The sequence below is a fragment of the Sinocyclocheilus grahami genome, unplaced genomic scaffold, assembly GCF_001515645.1.
Source record: "Sinocyclocheilus grahami isolate Dianchi unplaced genomic scaffold, SAMN03320097.WGS_v1.1 scaffold1074.1, whole genome shotgun sequence".
In the NCBI taxonomy this organism is placed as follows: Eukaryota; Metazoa; Chordata; class Actinopteri; order Cypriniformes; family Cyprinidae; genus Sinocyclocheilus; species Sinocyclocheilus grahami.
Window position 1 is genome coordinate 44,882 of NW_015506253.1, and position 23,799 is coordinate 68,680.

The window sequence follows — 23,799 nt, forward strand, 5'->3', positions numbered from 1 at the left end:
CAGTTCACTCTCCTGTGATGTGACCCTGTTCCCCTCTCACACACACACACACGACGCGTTACTCTGCGCTGCGCAAAACTCCGCATTTGAACAGTCAATAGCAAATATTTAAACTAATAACAAAACATACTTACAGTCACTGATTCAGTAGCGCCAGATTGTCATAGCAAAGTCGGAATTGACCCTTTTTTTTAGATATAGCCTTTGTGCACAGCCAGCCTTGTATTCTTCTAGGTAAAAAAACCCCATAAAATGTCCATAAAATGCGTTACACAAATTCGAACATCTGGGTTGTGCTGTCTGTTGTAAATAAATCTTAACCAATGATTCCTAATTGCATCTACTTCCGGAAAGGCCAAATAAAGTGCTTTTGCCTTCGCACTGAAACACAGCGTCTCCCTGACATGGCTGCATCAACACTACTGCTGTTCCTGAAACCACGCCTTCTTTTTTTGCTTGCACATTTGGGCGGCATTATGCTAATATTTCCACAGAGTGACATAGACATGTGGGGGCATGTTAGAACGAGCCATTTTAGGTAGGCGTGGTTGACTCTTAACTTTTATAAAGAATATCTCTTTGGATTTGAGACTTTAGTCTTTGCAACTTTACAGATCTTCTTTATGCACCAAGAGCTTGTAACACTCCAAAGAGAAAGGAAAAATTTAAATCGCATCATATGACCCCTTTAAAGAATTTGTCACTGATGATTCAAACGTGAGTTTTGAGCAGTGTAGAGTAGCGCTTGCTGTTTGTCGTTTCTCAGATCACAAATGCAGACAAATGGTTTTATGTTTACGCGGCACGATACGCAACGTGTAAAAAGACAATAATTCATTATAATCCGTAATTATGTCCCCACTGGATGCAACAAATGCCTCGTTTGTAATGGTTTTTAATGTTTTTGTCTCGTCACGCCGGGACACGGCATCAGAGTATGGTAAGGGGCGTAACATTTCCGTCACATGCTTGAGGTATTCGGCCAATCACAACGCACTGGATAGCTGGCCAATCAGAGCACACCTCGTTTTCCAGAACGATGAGCTTTGTAAAAATCGACGGTTTAGCAGTTTCTGGGCCACATTTGGCCCAGGGACCAAGCCGAGTCTCAGCCAGATCTGGCTATAGTGTCTGGGCCAGACCTGAGCCACATAAAATAATATATAAGTCACTTTACAGTATGCGGGCCAAAATCTACAAATTTTGCTATCTGGGAATGTGCACACCCATGGCCATACTTTGTTTTCTTTTCAATGTTTGCTTTGTTTGCCTAAAATGAACCATATCATAGCCTTCAATATTTCTTTGAAAAAGAACTTTGTAACTTTTAAACTAGTATTAAAAGGAGTTCAGTGTAGTTGTAGGAGTGTTAAAAAAAAGATGATTATGTCCATTTATAACATAAATATGACATAAAAGCTCTTAATTCCAAAGATAATACAAGCTAATCATTGTATTATTCAGTAGGTTGCATTAGTGGCATAAGGTTTTGTAAGTAGGCCTATACAACAATGTGACAATAAAACAATGCATTTACTTTTTACTTTTGATACTTAAGTACTTTTGAAAGCATGTACTTCTGTATTTTACTTAAGTAAAAATCTGTCTTTACAACTTTCACTTGTAGTGGAGTAGTATTTGACCAGTAGTATCTGTACATTCACTCAAGTAATGAAGTTGTGTACTTTGTCTGCCTCTGCACACATGTTTGTTTCTGTGAATTGTGGGGACTTTCCAAAGACTTCTATTACTTTTATACTGACCAAACAATATTTTCTATCCCCTAACCCTAACCCTATCCCTTACAGAAAACCTATTTGCATTGTTACACTTTTAGATAAACATCATTTACTATTTTTTATATTTTTTCCCCTTGTGACAATGTCAAAAATTTCAGGTTTTACTATCCTTGAGGGGACATTTGGTCCTCACAATGTAGCATAAACAAGTACACACACACACTCACTCACTCACACTCACACACACACACACACACACATGTTGGTTTCTATGGTTTATGGGGACTCTCCATAGGTGTAATGGTTTTTATACTGTACAAACTGTATTTTCTATCGCCCTACACCAACCCTACACCTAAACCTACCCCTTACAGGAAACTTTATGCACTTTTAGAATATCAAAAATTCTGGGCATGCTTTTTTGTTGGGGGGGTCTGTTAAACCAGTGGTGCCTGTAGAAGTGGGTATACTCATAATTTATGCCCCCCCCCCAATTTTTTTTAAATGCCCCGATGAACACCCTGTGTTATTAACAGTGACATATAAAACTAGTCTTGCATATTTAATTTACTCCAAAGTGGGCCAGAAGTATTTGCACTCTGTCACTTAACTTCTGCTGCTTGAGAAAGGATCGTTATGAAAATCATATTATCCACAGATGAGGTGCAGATTTTGCTATAAAAAATAAATAGACTGCAGCAATTGACATTTTGTTAGAAACTCTAATAACGTACATGGTATTTTGTTTAGTTGTCTGTTCAGAATAGTGGGAGAATTATGATCTCTACTTTAAACAAACAAAAAAAAAAATCATGATTCTCAATCATTTCAGAAGTGAGGGGGCAGAAATGTCAAATATAATAACTTTTTGTCTAATTGACAGATTTATTATTATTATCTCTTACTTTTAATTGGCTGAGAAATCAAATACACTAATTTGTATTCTATAATTGTTTTCTCTATATTTTCCTAATGACAATTTTATGATTTGTTCATATACTACATTTTTTCAATTTTTATCACAGAATAAGACAGGTGATATATTGTATAGTAACTATAGCCAGATGTAATAAATGCTATGTCTATTAGCACTGCATTACTCAGATGTTTTTGTATTACCTGGACATGACTTGAAAAACACACATAAACCAAATTGTCACAATCGTGTGTTTACTGTCTAAGCATTTCTTTTCATTCAACTTAAATACAGTAGAGAAAGCTTTGGCTACAGCGGTAGCTGGATGCCTTTTTCTATATTAGTGATTTCCTGGCACATCACAAGTTATTACTTCTACAAGTCAGTTTTGGACTTTCTGATCCAGAGCGCCCTCCGACTTTGAGTATGAATGCAACAAACACTGCATGAGAGTGTTTGTGCCTCAGTCCTGACCGCATCACTGTCTTTACTGGATGTTTTTACTAGGGAACGGGGCCGGTTCCAGGCATGGGCAGGGGTGGGCTAAGCCCACCCAAATGACAGTCTTGCCCACCCAATCAGAAATGGATAAAGATTGCGTTATTTTATTTTTTTTAGTGCAGTGATTAAAACCAATCTGAAGTGGACTGTATTTTAAGAAGTTTAAGATATAGCTGGAGACTGAACATAGAAAATAATACAATAGCTTTTATTAGCTAAATGCAAGGCGCACTGAATTCACAAGGCTTCAGTCTGTTGCAGAAAAGCAGAGACTGACAACGAGCGAAAATGGGTGGAAATATTTGCGCGCTATAACGGGGAGTTTGCGAGTTCCACTTTCACTGAAATTACCTGAGCAATTTTAATGTTCTAAAAAAAACAGCATTCAATAACGTGCATGGACGGGGCAAGAGCATATATAAGCATCTAATGGCGCTTTTCCACTGCGTGGTACGACTCGGCTCTGATCAACAGAGTTTACACGTCACGTTTTGGTAACTGTATGGTTCACTTGGAACCCCAACTGAAGTGGTACTAAAAAAAATACCAGGTACCAGGTACTGTACCCAGTGGAAAACCCCCCAAAATTGAGCCGTACCATGCAGTGGAAAAGCGCCATAAATGCATGTAGGCTATACAGTTCAGTTGAAAGATTACCCCTTTTGGACTGCTGTTAATTCTGAATGTATGAATGAAAACTGAAAGTAAAGAGCTTGTGCGGTGAAAGTTGCGTTCGTTGCAACAGTCGGCTCGACTGTGTAAGCAACGTAGCATTCCCGGACATAAACGACCAACAATATCCAGTGATGCAAACTTTTTTTGTCAAATTCCACAGTTTTGAATGGAAAGTAGGTTTGCCATTTACATGATTCATGTAATTTATAATTGATTATGACGACAATAGCATTTTTCTGTTTTGTGTTTTCAACAATACAACTGAAATTGAATGGGTGCATATTTTAAGATAAAAATATTATTTGCAGTTCACATTGATTACTTAAAAAAATGTCTTATTCTTGTTCCTTTACTCTTCTTTTTTCTTTAATTTATTCCCCTACATCCATTTAAATCCTTTATTTATTTTGTTTCTTTAAATAATTACTATTACCATAGTGGTCTGGTCTTTATATTTTCCTCAAAAGTATTGGTCCCTCCAATGTTCTAGACATGATTAAAGCCTTGTTTGGTTTAAATAAAAAGGTTAGTTGAAAAGAGTCACCAGTGTAGAAACAATGATCCATTTCTTTGGGATGGGGATGATGGTGGAGCATTTGAAGCATGAAGGGACTTCGCACAGCTCCAGTGATCTGTTGAAGATGTGTGTGAAGATGGGGGCCAGCTGGTCAGCACAGGTTTTCAGACAGGCTGGTGTCACACAATCTGGGCCTGGTGCTTTTTTCCTTTTCTGCTTCTGGAAGATTTCAGTCTGTTGCTTCTGCTTCCTATAATAGGCCTATAGCAATATGTACAGTATAAATATCTTCTAGATTATGTGATGATGTGACGACTAAAAAATGCCCACCCAGGATATCTGCCAGCCCACCCTTCTATAGCCGTCAAGAACCGGGCCTGCTAGGGAATTTTAAAATGTTTTCACAAAACGATTTGATTGGCTACTCATGTGCTGGACTGTCATGATTTGGCTAATAATGCAGGACACTATATGAATGATGCGCATCAGAGAGGATTTTGAAGTGGGTATATGCAAAGCCGACTGATAAAGAAGTGGGTATACGCCATATAGCTGCGTATACCCTGCACTACACCACTGGTTATAACCTTTAAGGGGGGGGGGTGGCTAACGCTATTTCATGCATATTTCACGAGTTTGATTCTCATGCTAAACATGACCAAAGTCTCAAAAAGTGATTTGGACAGATGACGGAGTATTTGTGTGCCAAATACACTCCTTCCGGGTTTGTATAAGTTTCGGAAAGTTTTTTCGAGCATGGCCCTTCATGACGTCATGAAGGGCAGAATTCCTTGTATGAGCATTTCTCCCGGACGAGCGCATGCACACATCAACCAGAGCGAGAGCAAGAACATGCCCATCAATGTGCTTCATTCAGTTTACCAAAGTTGTTGGCAGCGTCGTACAGGACTTGCTCGAGAAGAATGTTTCCAAATAAGTGTGTTTTTGGATGTGAGGGAAAGGTAACCTTGTTCAGCTTCCTTTTTCCGGGGCAGCAATGGAGTTTCACAAGTGTGTTTGTTTGTAAAGCTGTATCTTTCTTTTTGATAAAACTTAAGACTCTTCGGAGGTATGAAGGATGCAATACTACTCTATAGGTACTCAAGATTAACATGTGATTGGCCAAACTGTGTGTGTGTTATGTCCCCTTTAAGAGCACTTCAAAATAAAAATATATGGTCACTGTCTAAATACTATAATTGTCACAACTTGGTTATTAAATGCACATGAAGATGAGGTTTCAAAAGTCTTTAATGATCCACACTGAAGAAAATCCAAACAAAGCAGGTAAATCAAACACAGCAAAAAACATTTACGAGGCCAGACAAACACAACTGAAGACTAACTCAATCAAATCATGACAACTAAATACTGGCTGGAACTAGAACAAAGGAAAAAGGAAACTGAATAGAAACAAACTAAAAGTCCATAAAAAAGAACCAAGACAAGAATAAATGTATATTAGTAGCATTACGCCCCCTCCCGGAAGGCGGGACCTTGCAGCATAACAGATAAAGTGAGGGAATGGGCTTTGGAGTTGGACAAGGAGCAGACAGCAGGAACCAGGGAGGAGTGGATGGTGGTAGCAGCCATGGTGGAGATGATGGGCTGAGTGACCAGGTGGTGCTGACCCAGAGACTGACCAGGACAATGGCCTACATCGGAGTTGATGGAGGAAAGAGCCGTGGCGGAATCCTGGTTGACGACAACGGGGGTGACCGACAGTGATGGAGCCATAGCTAGTGGAGCCCACAGTGCAGACAGAGAGCTGAGGGAGTGATGGAACACAAATGAGCTAGGCGGGCGTGATGCAGCCACAGCGACGACCTCCAGAGATGGAAGTAGGTATTCTTAGGGCTGAGGTTGAGCTGGAACAACTGAGGGCTAAGGTCGAGCCTAAGAGAAAGCGGAGCTGTCCGAAGCTGAAGGAGTGGAGTGCCAGAGAGCAGCGAATGGCCCACAAGTCCACAAAGATGTCCGACAGTCCAAGGGAGCCCAGTGAGGCCAAATGCCCGATGGTCCATGCTGGATTTGAGGGAGGAAAGAGCCCAGGTGTAGCAGTCAGGGCCACAGGTAGAGGTAGAACAGAACACACCAAGGCTGGAGGCAGAGCCACGGTCTCATCACGCTCAGGAAAAAATGGCTCCCAGCATGGTGTAACCATGCCACTGAGAAGAGGGACTGATGGGGGATGGTGATGACTGGGTGGCAGGAGTGGTTGAGGACTGAGGAGGGTAGTGGAGAACAGAAACCAACAAAAAAATGCAGTTCTAATAGCAGTCTGGAGAGGTCGTGGGAAAGGGAGGGTGAGCAGAGTCAGCAGGACTAAATATGATGATACATATTCTGTCAAGATTAAGGGACACAAGGAATTCATCTCTCCACCCTCAGACAAACTGTCCATTAAGTCCAGTCAGTACTCACTCGCAGTGGCAGGAGGGTGGGTGGGACTCACATCCATATCTTTGTATTCCATAAGGACTCCCATGGCAGTGATGCTGGCTCACAACTCTGTGGCCTTTTTCATAAAAGATGCTAAGAATAGCGAGGATTGAAGTACAAAACTTGACTAACAAATCAATTGGGGCTAAAGTGGTCCCATGAACGACAAGCTCACACAATCTCACAAATTCAATGAGTCAAGATAATTTGATGTGCACGCTTATTCTTAAGCAGCCCTTGAATTTGCTTTTGGATCAGATCGATCCACTATGGCAAACAGCGAATATACTTTTATTTTCGACTGATAATAAAGTAAAATAATTGCATGTGAGAGCAGGCACTTGCACACAGACATCAAAGGGAGCTTGTGCACCTGCTCTTTTTCTTCCTCGAGAGAAAGTGCCCTTTTTTCTGGGGAGTGTTTATTTATTTATTTTTTAAATAAATGAATATATGTGTGCATGTGTGTGCTTCTGTTTGTGCATAGCTTTCCCTGTCAAACAAATAAAAAATCTAAATATTAGGTGATTAAATGTTGAGAAATGCTCTGCGTCTCCGCAGCACAACAGTGTAGCACACAATGATCAGCACATGCACAGAGAGCCGCAGAAGTGAAGCCTTCTCTCCCTTTCCAGTTGTGTTTGTCCTGCTGTGGAGGTGAGTGGAGATGAACAACAGAAGCTACCTGTGCCTCTAATTTAATTATCCAAAAGACAAAATAGTTCATTTGTCTTGCTAACATCCATGACTCATATGAGAGAGCTACCATGTAAGTTAGCTAAAGAAGGAAGTCTAGTAGGTTAGACCAGTGAGCGTTCTTTCACTGCATGATTCAGTTTATTAAAATGCATTTAGAATGATTACAAAATTCAAGACATGGGGGCAGAAATTTATATATTTATATCATTTCATATAGTTAATCAACTTGGATGTTAAAAGCATACAAAGAAGTAGATGAGGTCTTTAATGATCCACACTGAAAAGAATCCAAACAAAGCAGGCAAACCAAACACAACCATAATATTTAATATTGAGACCAGACAAACTAAAGAACACATATGAACTTATATACAAATGATCATGAGGTGAAGACACAGCTGGAGACACATATTAAATCCTTTTACAGAAATACACACATTCAATTATTTAAACTGTTTCAACACTACACACAAGTTTATATATAATACATAAAACATCCTAATTGAAGAAATACATAAATAAATAGGAACATTTAAACATTCAGTATTAGACTGTAAACAGCATTTCAATGTCCTGAAAATCAATGTTGTGGACTCATGTTATCATTAATGACTTGTTTAGGTTTAGGCTACTTGTGTCACAGTGTTACAAACTGTTTTGTGAGTTGTCAAGTGAGACTATTTATTGTATATTATATATCTATATTCTAAGCTAACATTCTGCAATTACAATGCAACACCACTTGGCTCTTAACTTCCTTAAGAAAAAAAGTTTAATATAAGCTCTGTATGCGACCACCACTTCCACCAGATGTTGTTCAACAGAGGCTATATAGTCACACAGAGCTGTGAAGATGGCGTGTGTTGCGAGATCCAGTTTTCTATTGATCAGTATCTGTTTAAGAAGCACCACATGGGCAGATGCAATGGTGCAAGGTATGAATATATATTTTTTTTATGTATACATTTTGCTTTCCATTTCAACATATAAAAATGTTACTTTCATGTATGCTAGATTCTGCAGTAGAAAATATTTTTGAGAAATGTTGCATTAGTTAAGAAAAGACAATTGAGCACACTTATGTAAATGAAAAGCGGTAAAGACTACTTTATTTGTGTTTTCATGTCTGTACATGTTGCTACAAAAATGATTTAAGATGCACTATTGCCTAAAAATTAATCAGTTTATTTAAGTGTTTAAGTCTCATTAGTTTTTTTTTTTTTTTTTTTCAAACACAGTTACAACTTTAACCGGAGCTGTTGGTAATAAGATCATCATCCAGTGCGCTATTGATAAAACCCCTCAAGATGGGGTGTACATGTACAAACAAGAAGCAGCAAGTCAAAATAAGCAGGAAGTCTTCTACTATTACAAAGACAACACTTTTACCCTTAAATCAACAATGTACAAATCCAAAGTCCATGTAGATGGAAAAATTCCCAAAATTTATGCCACCTTGTCAAATGTAAATACCACAGACATTGGACTTTACTGGTGTGAATTTAATTTGGAAGATAAAATTACAGTTAGCCCGGTCACATGGTTATGGATAGGTAAGTGTGTCTTACAGTTCATGTAAATAATTTCATTATCAAACATGATGGGTTTACTGTGGTCTTAATGTAATGCATTTATTTAGTACGTAAACTATGTAAATGGAAAACTTCTATTCAGATGCAGAGATTGAGAAGTACAGTAATTTTTAAAAAAATTAATACTGAATGAAAAACAACATAGAGGACAGCTCTAATTCTCTGGCCTTGAATTTCTATTCTATCGTGGAAAAATCAGTGGGAAAAAAAGACACCGATAAAGAAGATAAGAAAAAGTGCCCAGAAGATCCTCATGTGAAGATCGTTCTCATTGTGTGTGGTGTCATGTTGCTACTGTGCATCACTTGTTTCATCTTTGTGATTCTGAAGGTATGTATACATATACACCCAAAAATCAGTGTGGATCACCTAAAAGCACAAATAAAAAGTAAAAACTAAACTTATAAACAACATTATGCATATATCTGAAATACATTATAGAGGAATGCTGTCATGTGTAAACGTGCAGTGCACAAATGACAGCTGCTTTTGATACTCTGTGGTTTGATTTGTTGTTGAAAATCTATTGCTCTCTAATTCTTTTGCAGTTATTAAACTCTAGGATGATTTTCTATTTACATTTATACACTATGCAAAATTTTAAACTAACTTTCCAAACACTTCTGTTTGTCAAAATAAGTCAAAGCTTTACATGTAAAATTAGTTATGGCGTGTTTAAAAACCACAGGAAACTTCTGAAATGGTGCTCAAAAGTCAAGTGGCCCTGCAGTTTGTTCTAAAACTATTAATTGTTTTTGACATTAAGCAGAAAGTGCATAAAACACTGATAATGGAAAATGATATGCTAAAGCACTAAACCTTTAGTTCATTTTGGCTTCTTAAATGCTGAAGTGAAAAATTAATGCATTTCAGCAGCGGAGTCTTTTTGAGAGTATGCTGTATCAGCATTTCACACTCAGACAATCTTACCTTTACACTGACCGAGAATGCAAAAAGCACTACACTTCCAGATGTCTTATAATAGCTGAACCACTTAACAGTTGACACAATCAATGGCTAATGCACATTAATGTACAGCTCAAATTCTATAACCAAAACACTTCCATAGGCTTTCCATCGAGAAACAGAAGTCACAGAGCTAGAAAAAACAAACAAAACAACCCTGCAACTTTTCAAATAACAACCCTTGTTTTTTTTATTCGACCACATAAGTCGCTGTTATGTCTGATTGCTTATTGACAGATTTCACAGTATGCTCTGCTAGCAGTCATGCACCACAAGCAAGTGTCAAAATTCTTGTGAACAAGATTTTGACAGGTGCCCCGTTCCTCTGCGTCTCTCTTCCAAATGAAATGTCCTTTTAATCTTCTCAGTGGTTCTAAACCCTGTTCCTGTTGTCCCTTCCGAGTCTCCTCTCTGATAGGGCTCCTAGAATCACTCCACATTTCCCCCCCATTACTGCGCCCCTGTTATAGTCAGTTTAGAAGCTGAAGAAATATTTGGAGAATAGGCCAAGAACATTGCAAGATTCATGAAAATTTTATATTTTTAAATGAGTCACTTCTTTTTGTCATCCTCAGCTGAAGGGGTGTTGGGGGAACAAGAAATACAGACCATCAAATCAACCCTCAGACTCAGTTTATGAAGAGATGAAACGGAGCAATTTGGCCTGCCCGCCCAGTGTACGGACATTCATCAACCCTGACTATCAATCCACCAAGCTACTCCGCTAAATACCTGTGATATAGAGTTTAAGTTGTATAACTCTCTATTTGGATTGGCAAAGCTTTTAAATGATTTATTGCTTTGTATTTGAGTTTATCATTTTCATTTTTCCCCGTTCCTTTCAGTTCAGAGAGAGAGAAATACAATTCTATAATTAATTTAGTGTGAATATCATGCTTATATTTAAGATGCTGTAGATCAGGAATAATTTAAAATAGTTTAAGTGTGAAGAACAACAAAAAAAGATGCAGCAGTTTAAGAGATATTGTTAGCTGATGGACAAAAGAAATGTCAAAGACCTCATTTGTGGTCTGAGGTGCTCATGCATGTGCAAAGAACTCAAGAATGTTGTGAAGTGCCTGCTACTTTCCATCTGACAAGTAGGCCAACAGTGAACTGACTGATGGAAAAGTAGAGAATCATATAATAAGGCATATAAAAAGGCAATAAAAGCCTTTTTGTCTCATTGCAAATTTTAAACTTAACAGCAAATGGTACTTACTCTCTGATTTTCGTTTTTTTAACTTGGTTTCCACTCTTCACCAATCATCTTCCTTTGCAGTTGTGGTCATGCTTTCTTCCTTTCTATAACCTTTTAGAATGCATCAAAACAAAGCCACACTGACGTGTTTCTTGTGTTGACTAACAATGTTGAATAAAGTTTTAAAACTTATGCAGTGTGTTTGCATATGAGGCTTTTATATATTAATTAACATGCATGCTGTTTTACTCATCATCCAGCTTGGCTGCATTTGTAATGTATTTTAATGTTTTTAATGTAATGTTAATGTTTTTTATTTAACATATCTTGTCTCTGACAATAGTGTCTCTTGTCTCTCTATGTGCAAAATAACATTTGTAAAGTAAAATGCAACAAAACATTTGATTAAATAATGGATACAATTATTTTAAACTGCTTTAGATGGATTTCCTATACACTGATGCTTTACAGTATATTACCAACAAATTCTGTTGAGAATTCTCAATGACATTACAAAGCACTAACCGCTATGAATCATACTGTATAAGCACTAACCGCTATGAATCATGCTGTATAAAACGGAGTCTTTTTACTCTGCATAAAGAGAAAATATATTTACTTAAGTTTAGAGATCTCTTAACATATAAAATAAATGGTAACACTTTACAGTAAGTTTCCATTTGTTAACTATATTTAATGCGTTAACTAACATTAACAATGAGCAATAATTTGTTACAGTATTTATTAATCTTTTTTAACACAATACAAATTGTTCATTGTTAGTCTATGTTAGCTCAGGCCCATTGAATAACATTAATAGATACTTTTGAACGTTTGATTTTAATAATGTATTAGCAAATGTTGGAGTCAACATGAACTAAGATTAATAAATGCTTTAGAAGTATTATTTCATTGTTAGTTTATTTTAAAGGGGGGACCTATTATGCCCCCTTTTACAAGATGTAATAGCTATTGGTTTTGGGTGTCCCCAGAATGTGTCTGTGAAGTTTCAGCTCAAAATACCCCACAGATCATTTATTCTAACATCTGGAAAATGTCATTTTTGGGGTGTGTCTAAAAAAAGAGTTGTTTTAATGTGTATTACTTTAAATGCAAATGAGCTGCATATTCCCACCCCGTCTCCAGACTATCTCTCTGGTAGTAGCAACATGACTGAGAGCAAGAGAACCGGTGTTCAGCCGTACATATGGGAAGCCAAATGCACTGAGAGTGGGAAGAAACAGCGCGATGTTACAGAACTTGCGCTGTGCTGACCTGTCATCGGTGAGGCTCAATGGGCCGAGCCATGCGTCCTCGCTACTGAACGGACAGCGCGGCCCAAACAAATTTCTCAAGCGCGGCTATGATCAATGAAAATCGATAACATACACACACAAATACGGTTAAAACGCTATGCACTATAATGACATGACATTCACAAAGCAGTCTGAAGTTAAATTATTTGCACAGACATAAACGTATAAAGGTAGATTTTGAGGTGCATTACGTCCTCAGTGGCTCAGATGTTGGGAAAAAATAAAGACTCTAATGTTCAGTCTTACATCCAAACACAGAACATGGGGATTGCTTACGAGAGTTCAATCAGTGTGAATCAACCACTGTGGGCCGGCCCTATGCAATGTGATGTCATATTGCTTAGACAATAAAAATGGCAGGCCTAGTGAGACTGATTTGGTTTAATGGGGACTAAAAATATGGAGAGAGTGGGTTTTTATCATTGTTGGGTGTTTGTGTTCACACACTGCAAACACGTTTATGTCCAAATACCATGTAAACAGGGCAGGACTTAGGGGGACGGGGGCCCCTGGGCTTGAGGTTATGTTTGGGCCCTATACTTACACTACAAATGCCCTCAAATAGAACATCATTATGGAGTAACACAAAATACACAAACATATGCTTTGAGGTTCATAAATAGTACAATTAATATGCAACATGTCTAGGCTATAGTCAAAATTTAAATGTCATTTTAAATATTCATTATAATATAATAAACAGGATGTGTTCTCTCAGTTAAGAGATCAAAACCCTGAAATAACTTTGAGCAAAAAAAAAAAGAAGCCAGAGATGTTGGCTTATTAGTATTATAAAAGTTAGTGTCATATCTGTGTCCTCTTGTATGAGGTTCTTATTTAATCAAATAAAAAGACATGCTGGCTATTAACAATCAAATTAAATCACTATCAACAAAATTCATAGATGGATTGTGCATAATGTTAAGTTTAAATATAACTTTTTAATGTAGAAATATTAAATGATTGCAAAAATGAAATAAGCTACTTTTTAAAATATGAAACTACAACCGCCAGTAGGTGGCAGCAAGTTACTGTCTTAATGAGTGAGTTGAATCAACCGATTTCTTTAAAAAGCTGATTCATTTAACTTTGCAAACGACTGAATTGAATCATTTGCTGGTCTGTGTAACGCTAAAGAACAAAACACTGTTGTTCGGAGACGCAGCGGTTCGGCTGTTTGTTCGATTTTCTTTCTGACGGAGCAAAATGGAATTTTGTGTCTGAAAGTTACTCTGTAAGTTGTTGTTTATTGTACATTTGCGATCGTGCAGATATTTGAGAAAAAAAACAGGACTCTTGTTTGTGTGATAGGCTAAGTCCTATATCATAGGCACAGCTATGTTATTAAAACAGAAACTCATTAAATTGCTATTTTTTTTATTTAAAATCATTTTGATGACATTTCTTCCCCACTATGTGTAATGGCAGTAAGACGAGAGAGAGCGCTCAAAACTCATCAGATGATCGCATAATTTAGTGGAACATTAATAGGCTATAGTAATATAGAATCATCCTCTGTAAAGAAATGAGGTGTGAACATTTGAGAATTTATCATTATCTTTCTAAATGTGCGCTCTTTGGGGATAAAGGCTTAATGGAGCTGTTTAAAGTAGCCATGTGATAACAAACCAATCGGTGCAGACGCGATTCAATACGTGTGTCCTTCTATGTGAAATAATCATAAATACCAGTTTATGCTGTTTGATTGTGGCCTCGAAGGTCGTAGTTGTAAGCTGTAACCCCGGCTGGCCTGTTTAGATCTTGCGTATGGAAATGCGGCTAATAATTTCGGAATTCTGACTGGCATATAACAAACAAATCAAACAAACGTAAACGGGCAAAGGCGGGGCCCCCTACAAGGCGGGGCCCATGGGCTGCAGCCCACTCAAGCCCAATGGTAAGTCCGGCCATGAATGTAAAACTGGATTTTGCATAATAGGTGCCCTTTAACTAATGTAATTAATGTTAACAAATGGAACCTTATTGTAAAGTATTACCAAATAAACTTCTAAAACAATTATAACAATTCGATTAACAACAACTGACACAAATCAGATAAAATTTACTCTAACTGACTTTAATATTCTTGTGCATGTTCAGGATGATACCATGCCACTTTAACACAAGCTTACTGTAACATGTATGCTTTGTCTGTCTGTTTTCTGTCTGCCTTGTTTGACCTAGTTTTCCTTAGTTGCCATAATTAGTTAATTATGTTTACCTGTTGTCTGGTTAATTAACTCATCAGCTCCTTTGTTTTTCTCTTGTACTTAAACCCTCAGTTCACCATTTGACTATGTCCCTTCTCTGTTATAATAGTGTTTGGTAATGTTTCTCTGAGTTTGTTATTAAAGTCTATTTCCAGTTATTCTCCTTCATTGTGCAAGTGATTTTACTACCAGACGTTACACTTATATTTAACTCAAGATTTTCATTAATGTACTAAAACACACTATGTAGAAAAGCAATGCAATTGCTAATTTTATTGCTTGGGCTTAGTTGAGAAGACATTACAGGTGCATCTCAATAAATTAGAATTAGAAAAGTTCATTTATTTCAGTAATTCAACTCAAATTGTGAATCTGCACAAATATTTTCAAATCCAGTCAACATTCAGAATGCTAAATGACTAAACTAATAATGTTTCGGCGATAACAGCGCCGTCTGGTCAAGTTCACGCCTCAGGTAAGTTGCACTAAATAAATATGATTTTTTAGACTAAATTTATTGACAAAAACGTACAGCATATCCGATGTTTTTGAGTGGATATTGTTTTATAAGTCGTTTGTCCAAAGAAAAATGAATAGCCTAGGTATTATTTAAAACATATTTATACACACAAGTTCAACATATATAAACACTGACTAAGCATTGTATGAATATGTCTGGGGGAAATGAGCTGTTTAAGTGAACGGAACGTGGTTTTTCGTCTCGTTTAATCCACAAAACACCTTATATCAAAAGCTGTGTTACTATAATGAATTTTAGGTTTAATTTTGGCATGTTGTATGATATTTTTTGTGTTTCCGTGAAGTGAAAATGGCAAGAAGAGATTGCGTGGTCTTTCTCCCTTTTAATAAGCCATTGATGCTTAATACGACGTTCATGTAAACCACAAAATGCGCTTATTTGAAGTAAACGTGGGCGTGTTGAATGTGGTTTTGCATGTGCACACTTTTGCAATTGTCCCGTGAAGTTTAAGTCCTCCTGTAGTCAAAATTGTATTCCTTAAAACTCATATTTGATCATCAAAATTACATATTTAAATGTTTTTTTTCTTGTGAAAATAATTTTCTCATGCCTTAAAGTAGCTTGAATGTAAAGGTGCGTTCACGCCATATCGGAATTCCCGTAATTACGAGATTCCAACTTGTAAAAAGCATTCACGTCCTCGTAGAACTCATAATTACAACTTGTGAACTGGGAGTTTTCTGAGAGCCAAGACTTGTACCACATGACTGCTGTACCACCTGACCACCACAGGCTCTGTTTAGGCGTTGATAGTGTTGCCATAGAAAAGCATAATTCCGAGTCCGAGGAGCAGCTCAGAATAGAATGTCACGTGATGTCATCTTGGAATTACAGTAATTACGATATGGCGTATTCCAATTCTGGAATTTCGGTCAAATACATGCCTATTTCACTGCTTATAAAACATACAATATGCGTTGAATGATCGTTCATATCTAGCCTATAAATACACTCGGCCTACTTTAGCAACAAGACAAAGGGATGTAGGCCTAGTTGTTGTGAGAACAGCATTGACAGCAGCAATGGTTGTCCCCTCCACCATGATTAAAGGGGTCATATGATGCGTTTTCAATTTTTCCTTTCTCTTTCGAGTGTTACAAGCTCTTGGTGCATAAAGAAGATCTGTAAAGTTGCAAAGAATAAAGTCTCAAATCCAAAGAGATATTCTTTATAAAAGTTAAGAGTCAGCCACACCTACCTAAAACGGCTCATTCTAACACGCCCCCACATGTCTACGTCACGATGTGGGAAGATTTGCATGACGCCGCCCAAATGTTCACGCAAAGAAAAAAGGGGTAACTTTTATTCTCGCTGTAGTTTTGTTGTTGCCGCCGCCATGTCGTAAAGACGCTGTGTATTTCGTTGTGAAAGCGAAACTACTTTGTTTGGCCTTCCAAAAGAGGACGATATCTGCTTCGTCATGCTTGGAGCTGATCCGTGCTGGTTGCTGAGGAAATACATCAACTTCGCGCGGTGGATCGGCTTTCACCGTGCAACGCAACGTGTAAAAAGACAGTATAAGTCATTATAATCCATAATTATGTCCCCACTGGATGCAACAAACTCGTTTATAATGGGTTTTCATGTTTTTGAATCATCGCTCCGGCCTGACGGCATCATCACAGTACGGTGAGGGGCGTAACATTTCCGTCTCATGCTTGAGGTATTCGGCCATTCACAACGCACTGGATAGCTGGCCAATCACAGCACACCTCGCTGAAAAAACTGTTTTTACTTGCGGACAACTATACAGTGTATACTGTACCAGTCGTTAAAGTTACTTACTTGACGATGTTGTGTCCACAAAATGCCTTGAAGACTCGAATGCAGTCGTTTGTGATTCGTATGCGTTTGAAGTGCAGACGCCAATGCGGGAGAGGTGGGTCTGACTCCAGGCTACTTTTACACTGTTACCGCGGGTTAGCTGTTCTAAATTCACGGTAATTTACATTAATTTCACGGATGCAAGTTTTTTTTTTTTTTGCTTTATTTTATTTTGGTTTTGTGCTGGTAATCCTATTGGTATATTTTGCATGCGAATGATGCGATCTATACAGTATATGCTATGATCACTGTTGCCAACTCTCCCAAGACAAATAAGCATGCACAGCTTCAAAAACAAGCCCAATATTTTTTTTTATGATTTTTTTTATCATCAATATTATTTATTACCAATAAATGAGTGTGCAACATATTAAACTGAAACCACTCTTTTATCTGAAAAGCAAAAACAGACGCTATTTTACAAAAATCAGCAAACTGCAACAAAAGTGGGAACAAAACTCATCTCCAATCACATGTGAGCAGAATAGGATTGGAGAGATGGAAAAGGAGAAAAACACAAGAGCTTAATTTAAAGGGGAGCTGTAACATAGCCACATATAGATTACTAAAATATAGGCTATTCGAACCATTACTCTTAGTATTAGTATAGGACTATTTGTTTTTTATTACAGCCCATGATAATTAATACATTACAAAAACATTGTAAAAATTAAAAATTAGGCTAAAAGAAAGTCATCCTCCCACTCTATGACTACTTTTATCATCGCTTGGATTACAGCATCACGTGCCTTCTTTTTGAACGTGATTTTTCTCCATTGAGGGGGAGGAGGGGGTGAAACATTTGGCAAATTACGTTGAAGCACTTAAATTATTGCACTGTTTGGCTATTAACTGTGAGCAGACAGTGTAATTCAATGCATTGGAGAATACGGCGAACATAAACAAGGAAACAAAATTGCATGCTTGTCAGATTTCCCTAACAAGCAACAATATATTTTTTTAAATAAGTCCAAAAAAACACAACCCATGACCCGGGATTTTTTCATGCAACTTTACAAAAAAAGAAGCCCAAAGTTGCGTATAATGCGCGGACTTGGCAACTCTGGCTATGCGCTGCATTTGTATAAATGGAGAGAGGGATATGCTAATGATAGAAATCTATCCCTTGACGTGATTGGTTATTGAATTTTGTGAGTAGCAAACCGAGGGCTGTTTCAGACCACATTTCTGGGACCGATATTGGGAAACTACAGTTTTAAGGAGAGAATACTCAGCAATGGTGTTGATTAATGGATTGGCACATGGTTTGTCTAAAAGCAAATTAAAAACCCCACATAGACAAATAAACAACATAAAAACTTGATTTTCACTACAGGGGGACTTTAAAAGACGACATTAAACGTGACTAACAACAAGCCTTGCTGAAATCTCGCTTTGTCAAATGAGCAAACTCCAAACGGGGTTTCTGGTCTCATGAATGGTGCTTCGGAAGAAGGAGTTAGTCGTTCGGAACGAGAATAAACAACTGAATCCTTTCACAAGGCCGTTATCAAAGCAGGCTGAGTTCCAGTCAGTTCCCTAGGTAGTCAATCAGTAGAATGTGCACACGAGTCCCTGCACTGGTCCATGGCTTAGTAAACACTGGGACAATTGAACAATCAATTTGTAAAATGTCACCACTGGTATTTATCAACAACAGGCAGGACCGTTATATTTTGATATTATTTTCATGCTTTTTAAGGTAGACGTATAATATGAAATGTGCATGTTCTGTTACAAATCCTTGCAACAAATGAACAGTTTTTTTCTGTTTGAAGACAGAAATTGGCTGAACGTAAAATGTCTGTGGAACTATTTACTTAATAATTAGTTGAAACAGCTTTAAAAAAAATTATAGTGTAGGCCTACTTAACTAGGAAAAGATATGAAGTTCTACACAAACAGTATTTAAATTAGGTCTATTCTCTTACCCACTGCCAATGCTTGACCAATCAGCAATATATACCCCCCACGTGAGATACTGTGGTTTATAGACTCTTCCTGTTTATCTTCCGCTTTTTAGCTGATATTTATGCTATATGACATACTTGACTAGACCAGATCTTTTATGAACGCAAAACAAGTTAAAGTTCAGTCAAAATGAGCTATACTATTTTTGAATGCATTCACATCTCATGTTAATAAAGATGGTAACAATTTACATTAATGTTCCCTTTGTAAAGGGTTCATAAATGACTAATAACATTTACAACAACAACAACAACAACAATAATAATAATTTGCAAAAGCTTTATAAATCATTGATAAGCAGTTAATGCATGAATAATTTCAATGCAATACACTCTTAAAAATAAAGGTGCTTCAAAAGGTTCTTCACAGCGATGCCATAGAAGAACCATTTTTGGTTCCACAAAGAACCATTCAGTCAAAGGTTCTTTAAAGAACCATCTCTTTCTTACCTTTTTGTAATCTGAAGAACCTTTTTTCACCACAAAGAACCTTTTATGAAACAGAAAGGTTCTTCAGATATTAAAGGTTCTTTAAGGAACCATTTAGACAAAAAGGTTCTTCTATGGCATCGTGAAGCACCTTTAATTTTAAGAGTGTACCTACCAAATAGTGAGCCATTTGTAATTCATGTCATAAATGCTTAATAAATATATTTATTCATACTTATTTCACTCAAAACTAGATTCCTGATTTATTTCATTATGCAGCAAAAATAGACTATTATAGTGAGAATGGAGGGTGATGTATTTATGGTTTTCTCATTTATATCTCATGACTCATGTCATGTTACATGTTCTTACTATGTTGCTTAACAGAAGTTACTCTGTATCTTACCCATGATACTCTCCAAAAGTTCATGATGATTATCCACTGTAAAAAAAAAAAAAAAAAAATATATATATATATTTTTTTTTTTTTTGAGGGAAAAACATGAAAGCACAACCATGACTTGAGATATTAATAATGAAAATTTAAACTATAATATTAGTGACCTGTGAACCTTAATGTAAAGTGGACACATGTGAACCATTTATCAATGATTTATAAACTTTAGTAACCTGTGAATGTGAACCTTAATGTAAAGTGAACAGCTGTGAACCATTTATTAATACGTTTTAAAAGTTAGTAAATGGTGAAACTGAACCTTAATGTAAAGTGGACACTAATCATTTAGTGTATTTTTTCTGGCGAAATGTATTTTATTGTTGATGCACTATTGAAAAAGCAAGTATTCCACTAACTTATAACTAACCATCACACCAACAAGCTAAAAATATTTGATATGCAAGCTGAAAAGGCACCTAACAATTTATATTATATTTAACTTGACAATGATTTTTAAAATCATTAAATCAATTACTGAAAGCTCATTACAGAACATTATCATATTAATGAGCAATCAATAATTATTTTTGATATCATGATAAAGCCAATTTTAAATTGAGCATTTGGCAATCCACATGTGCAGTACCTGTGTGCGAGCGTCTGCGGGACGCTCTGCAGTGCAGTTATTTATTAGTACTGTAACTAATCAATTGAACCAGCAAAGCAATTAAACATATGAACACTTAAAAAAACATACTCGGCAATGTCACCTCACATTACCTTACTCATAAAATCAGTAAACACTAAGTGAGATTAAAATTTCGCAGAGGAACAGTCCTAACAGCATGACTTAACAGTTTTGTTTTTGTACATGTCTTTGAGTTTTCCAATGTTTAATGTGCTGTAATTTGGTTGAATTTAATGTGTTTGGCAGTATTGTTCTGGTCCAGAGCATCAGTGTGATGGGGGTCAGTGGATGTTAGTGGAACATCATGACTGAAGCTCTGGACCAGCTTGGATTGCTTCCATTGCTCAGCTCTCCATTTTGCAGGACTTTATGATGGTAAGATGGAGTCGAGGTCACCGAGTTTTAAATGCTTCCAGAATTTAATTGCCCTTTTCTGTATTTTTATAGCAAGTGGATATTTGCTTGATTCTGCCATGCATGCATTATTTGTTGTGTTCCGTTGGATGTGTAGAATATTTTTTACAGAATTCTGCATGTAGGGTCTTAACTGGATGAAAGTTCATGTAACATATATTGGTATACAATTTCTGATGTGCAAATTTGGTCAGTTCTTGATTTGGATTTTTCAGTGGACCCCGCACATCGCTGCCATAGAGGGCAATCGGCTCGATGACAGATTCTAATATTTTCATTTTGTTTTATGGCATAAAGGCCCTGCTTTATCGCTCAGTTCATTCACTGCAGGATTAAAGTTATCTGTGGATGTGATTTTCAAACCCAGGTAATTGTAGTGTGATGTGTGTGTTATAGGTTAGGTCCTAATATTCATATGTTGTGTTCCCTGGGATCTGGATCTTTTCTGGAAGGTCATGATTTTAGTTTTATAGAGTATTGATCCAGCAGGTCCAAGTTCTACTGTATGCCCTGTTCAATGGGAGACAGTAGAACCAGGCAATCTGCATAGCACAGCCATTTCATTTCTGAGTCATATAGAGTGAGACCAGGTACGGTGGACTTATTTCTGTTATGTCGTGCTATTTTTGTCGCGTTGCAGCTTGTTTCCGTTGTATTGTGGCAATTTTGTTGTGTAGTGGCTTGTTTCTGTTTTGTTGTGCACTACTGGGCTACTGTAACTAGGAGCTGCGGATCACTCCAGACAAACAAAGACTAAAACACAGGGTGATAATACACAAGAAGCAAAGGAAGAAGGAACAAAACACAAAAGATATTCAGAATAAAAAATACAACAGAATGCATATATTAAACTAAGAATCTCTAAGCAGATGAACACAAACCTAAACGTGACAATATCATATAAATACATTATAATAATATGTAGATTATCAATGTTAGAAATCTGTGAAAGTTCATGTAACTTATTAATTTAATTAATGCATTTAGCAGATGCTTGACTTACAGTACATTCAGGCTATACATTTTGTGTTCCCTGGGAATTTAACCCACGACCTTTTGCGCTGCTAACGCAATGCTCTACCACAATTTCTAATGTGCTAATTTGTGTCTTCATTTGCCTTTTTTGTTATACACTGTTACATTTTGGAAATAAAAAAAAGTCTACTTCACCAAAGTCTATGTGTAATTGCCTGCTGCGTGTCATCAAAGCCTGAAATGTTACTTGGCACCAGTGAGCATCCGATATAAAGCTTATTCTCAAGAGAAGAAGTCTCATTGTTAGGACTGTTCCAACGTGCTCTGTAGAGAAATTTTAATCTGACATAGTGGTTACTGATTTTACGGGTAAGCTAAGTGAGGTTACAGACAGTTTTTCAAGGGTTTATATGTGTAGTCACTTTGTCAGTTCAATTGATTAGTTACCACACTAATAAGTTACCACACTGGTGCTCCCTTTTCACAATTAACGTTTATAACTCATTAATAAATGGTTGTTCACTTTCGTTATAATTCATTAATAAATGGATCACAGGTGTCCACTTTACAGTAAGGTTCACTTTCACAGGTTACTAACGTTTATAATTCGTGAATAATCACTGTTTGGCAGGTATTGCATACAATATTTTATTCTTATCAATGATTTAAAGCATTTGTAAATTAGTTATTTGTAATTTATAAACACATTCATAAACAAAGGGAACCTTAATGTAAAGTGTTACCATAAAGACTAAATCGCTGAGTGTTATTTGGCTGTGCATGCATACAGAAGTGCTGTACATACTGTATGTTCACTTGGTTGTTTTCATTCCAGTTACATTTTTGTAGAGACATGGATTATTTTGCTTAAGTACCACACATTTGCTTGTACTTTTTTTCCCATTGTTAGATTGTTATTACACCTAATTTAGTGTGTTTATTAAGCAGTTTTGCTTGTGGGGACAATGTTGGAAACACTTAACTCTCACACACAAAAGCATACAACAGAAAAACTATATGTGGTTCTCACTGAGCAAACACTTTTGTGTTACATAACTTGCAGACAATAGTGCAAAAAAAAGTTGTTCTACAGTCGCACTGTAGAAGCGGTGCAGAATAAGCCAGCTTACTGCTCTTGAATCCCACTCATGGTATTTTGGTGGTATACATCACAGTGACGGGGGCATGGATCATACCATTATTGACCTGGGCTGTAGAGCGGTAGCAGACCTGAGCCGTGAAATAGTGGCGGCCTCAAGCTGGGGAGCAATGGTAGACTAGGGAGCATCCGTGGAGCATTAGCTGGCTTGGACTGTGGAGCAGTGGTGGGTCTGGACCGTGGAGCAGAGGATGAGACCATGGCCCATGGAGTAGTGGCAGTGAAGCGATGGTGATCCCCATGAGGGATTATGTAGTGAGTGGAGATGGAGACCACCGGGGTGGAGCTGGTGGAGGGGATGACCACCTCTGCAGAGCAGAAGATCACAGGAGATCAGGAGGCCATGGTGGAGCAGAAATATGGACGGCCTCCTTGGCTGTGACAGAGTGGGTATGGACAGCCTCCATGACATGGGGCACAGTGAACGGTCTCCATAGGTCTAACTTTGTGTAGACTTGGTTCACGGATGGGCACCGTGGCAGTAGCTTGGGGCAAAAAAGGGTCATGGATGGCCTTTGTGGCTGTGACTTAGTCCATAAACCTTGGTCGGGACTTGGACTTGATCTACTCGCCTCTCGAACCAAGAAGTGAAACTCTGGCGTAGCAGCCGTGGCATGAAGACTTTAAA

The 23,799-nt window shown here is 37.4% G+C and overlaps 1 protein-coding gene across 1 annotated transcript; it reads left to right on the top strand.

Annotated features, from left to right (window-relative positions):
* Window positions 1-8,310: 8,310 nt before the first annotated feature.
* On the top strand, window positions 8,311-10,874 carry LOC107566420 (uncharacterized). The gene is made up of 4 exons (XM_016251878.1): window positions 8,311-8,424; window positions 8,728-9,042; window positions 9,281-9,411; window positions 10,623-10,874. Exons 1-4 carry the CDS (start codon window positions 8,343-8,345, stop codon window positions 10,773-10,775), a joined length of 681 nt encoding a protein of 226 aa, XP_016107364.1. The 5' UTR covers window positions 8,311-8,342; the 3' UTR covers window positions 10,776-10,874.
* The last annotated feature ends 12,925 nt before the right edge of the window (window positions 10,875-23,799 follow it).

Excerpts from the sequence above, each read along its gene's own strand:
- LOC107566420 (XM_016251878.1), top strand. The coding sequence starts at position 8,343 with ATGGCGTGTGTTGCGAGATCCAGTTTTCTATTGATCAGTATCTGTTTA. Across the intron at positions 8,425-8,727 it reads GGCAGATGCAATGGTGCAAG|TTACAACTTTAACCGGAGCT; the intron begins GTATGAATATAT and ends TTTCAAACACAG. Across the intron at positions 9,043-9,280 it reads GGTCACATGGTTATGGATAG|TGGGAAAAAAAGACACCGAT; the intron begins GTAAGTGTGTCT and ends TGGAAAAATCAG.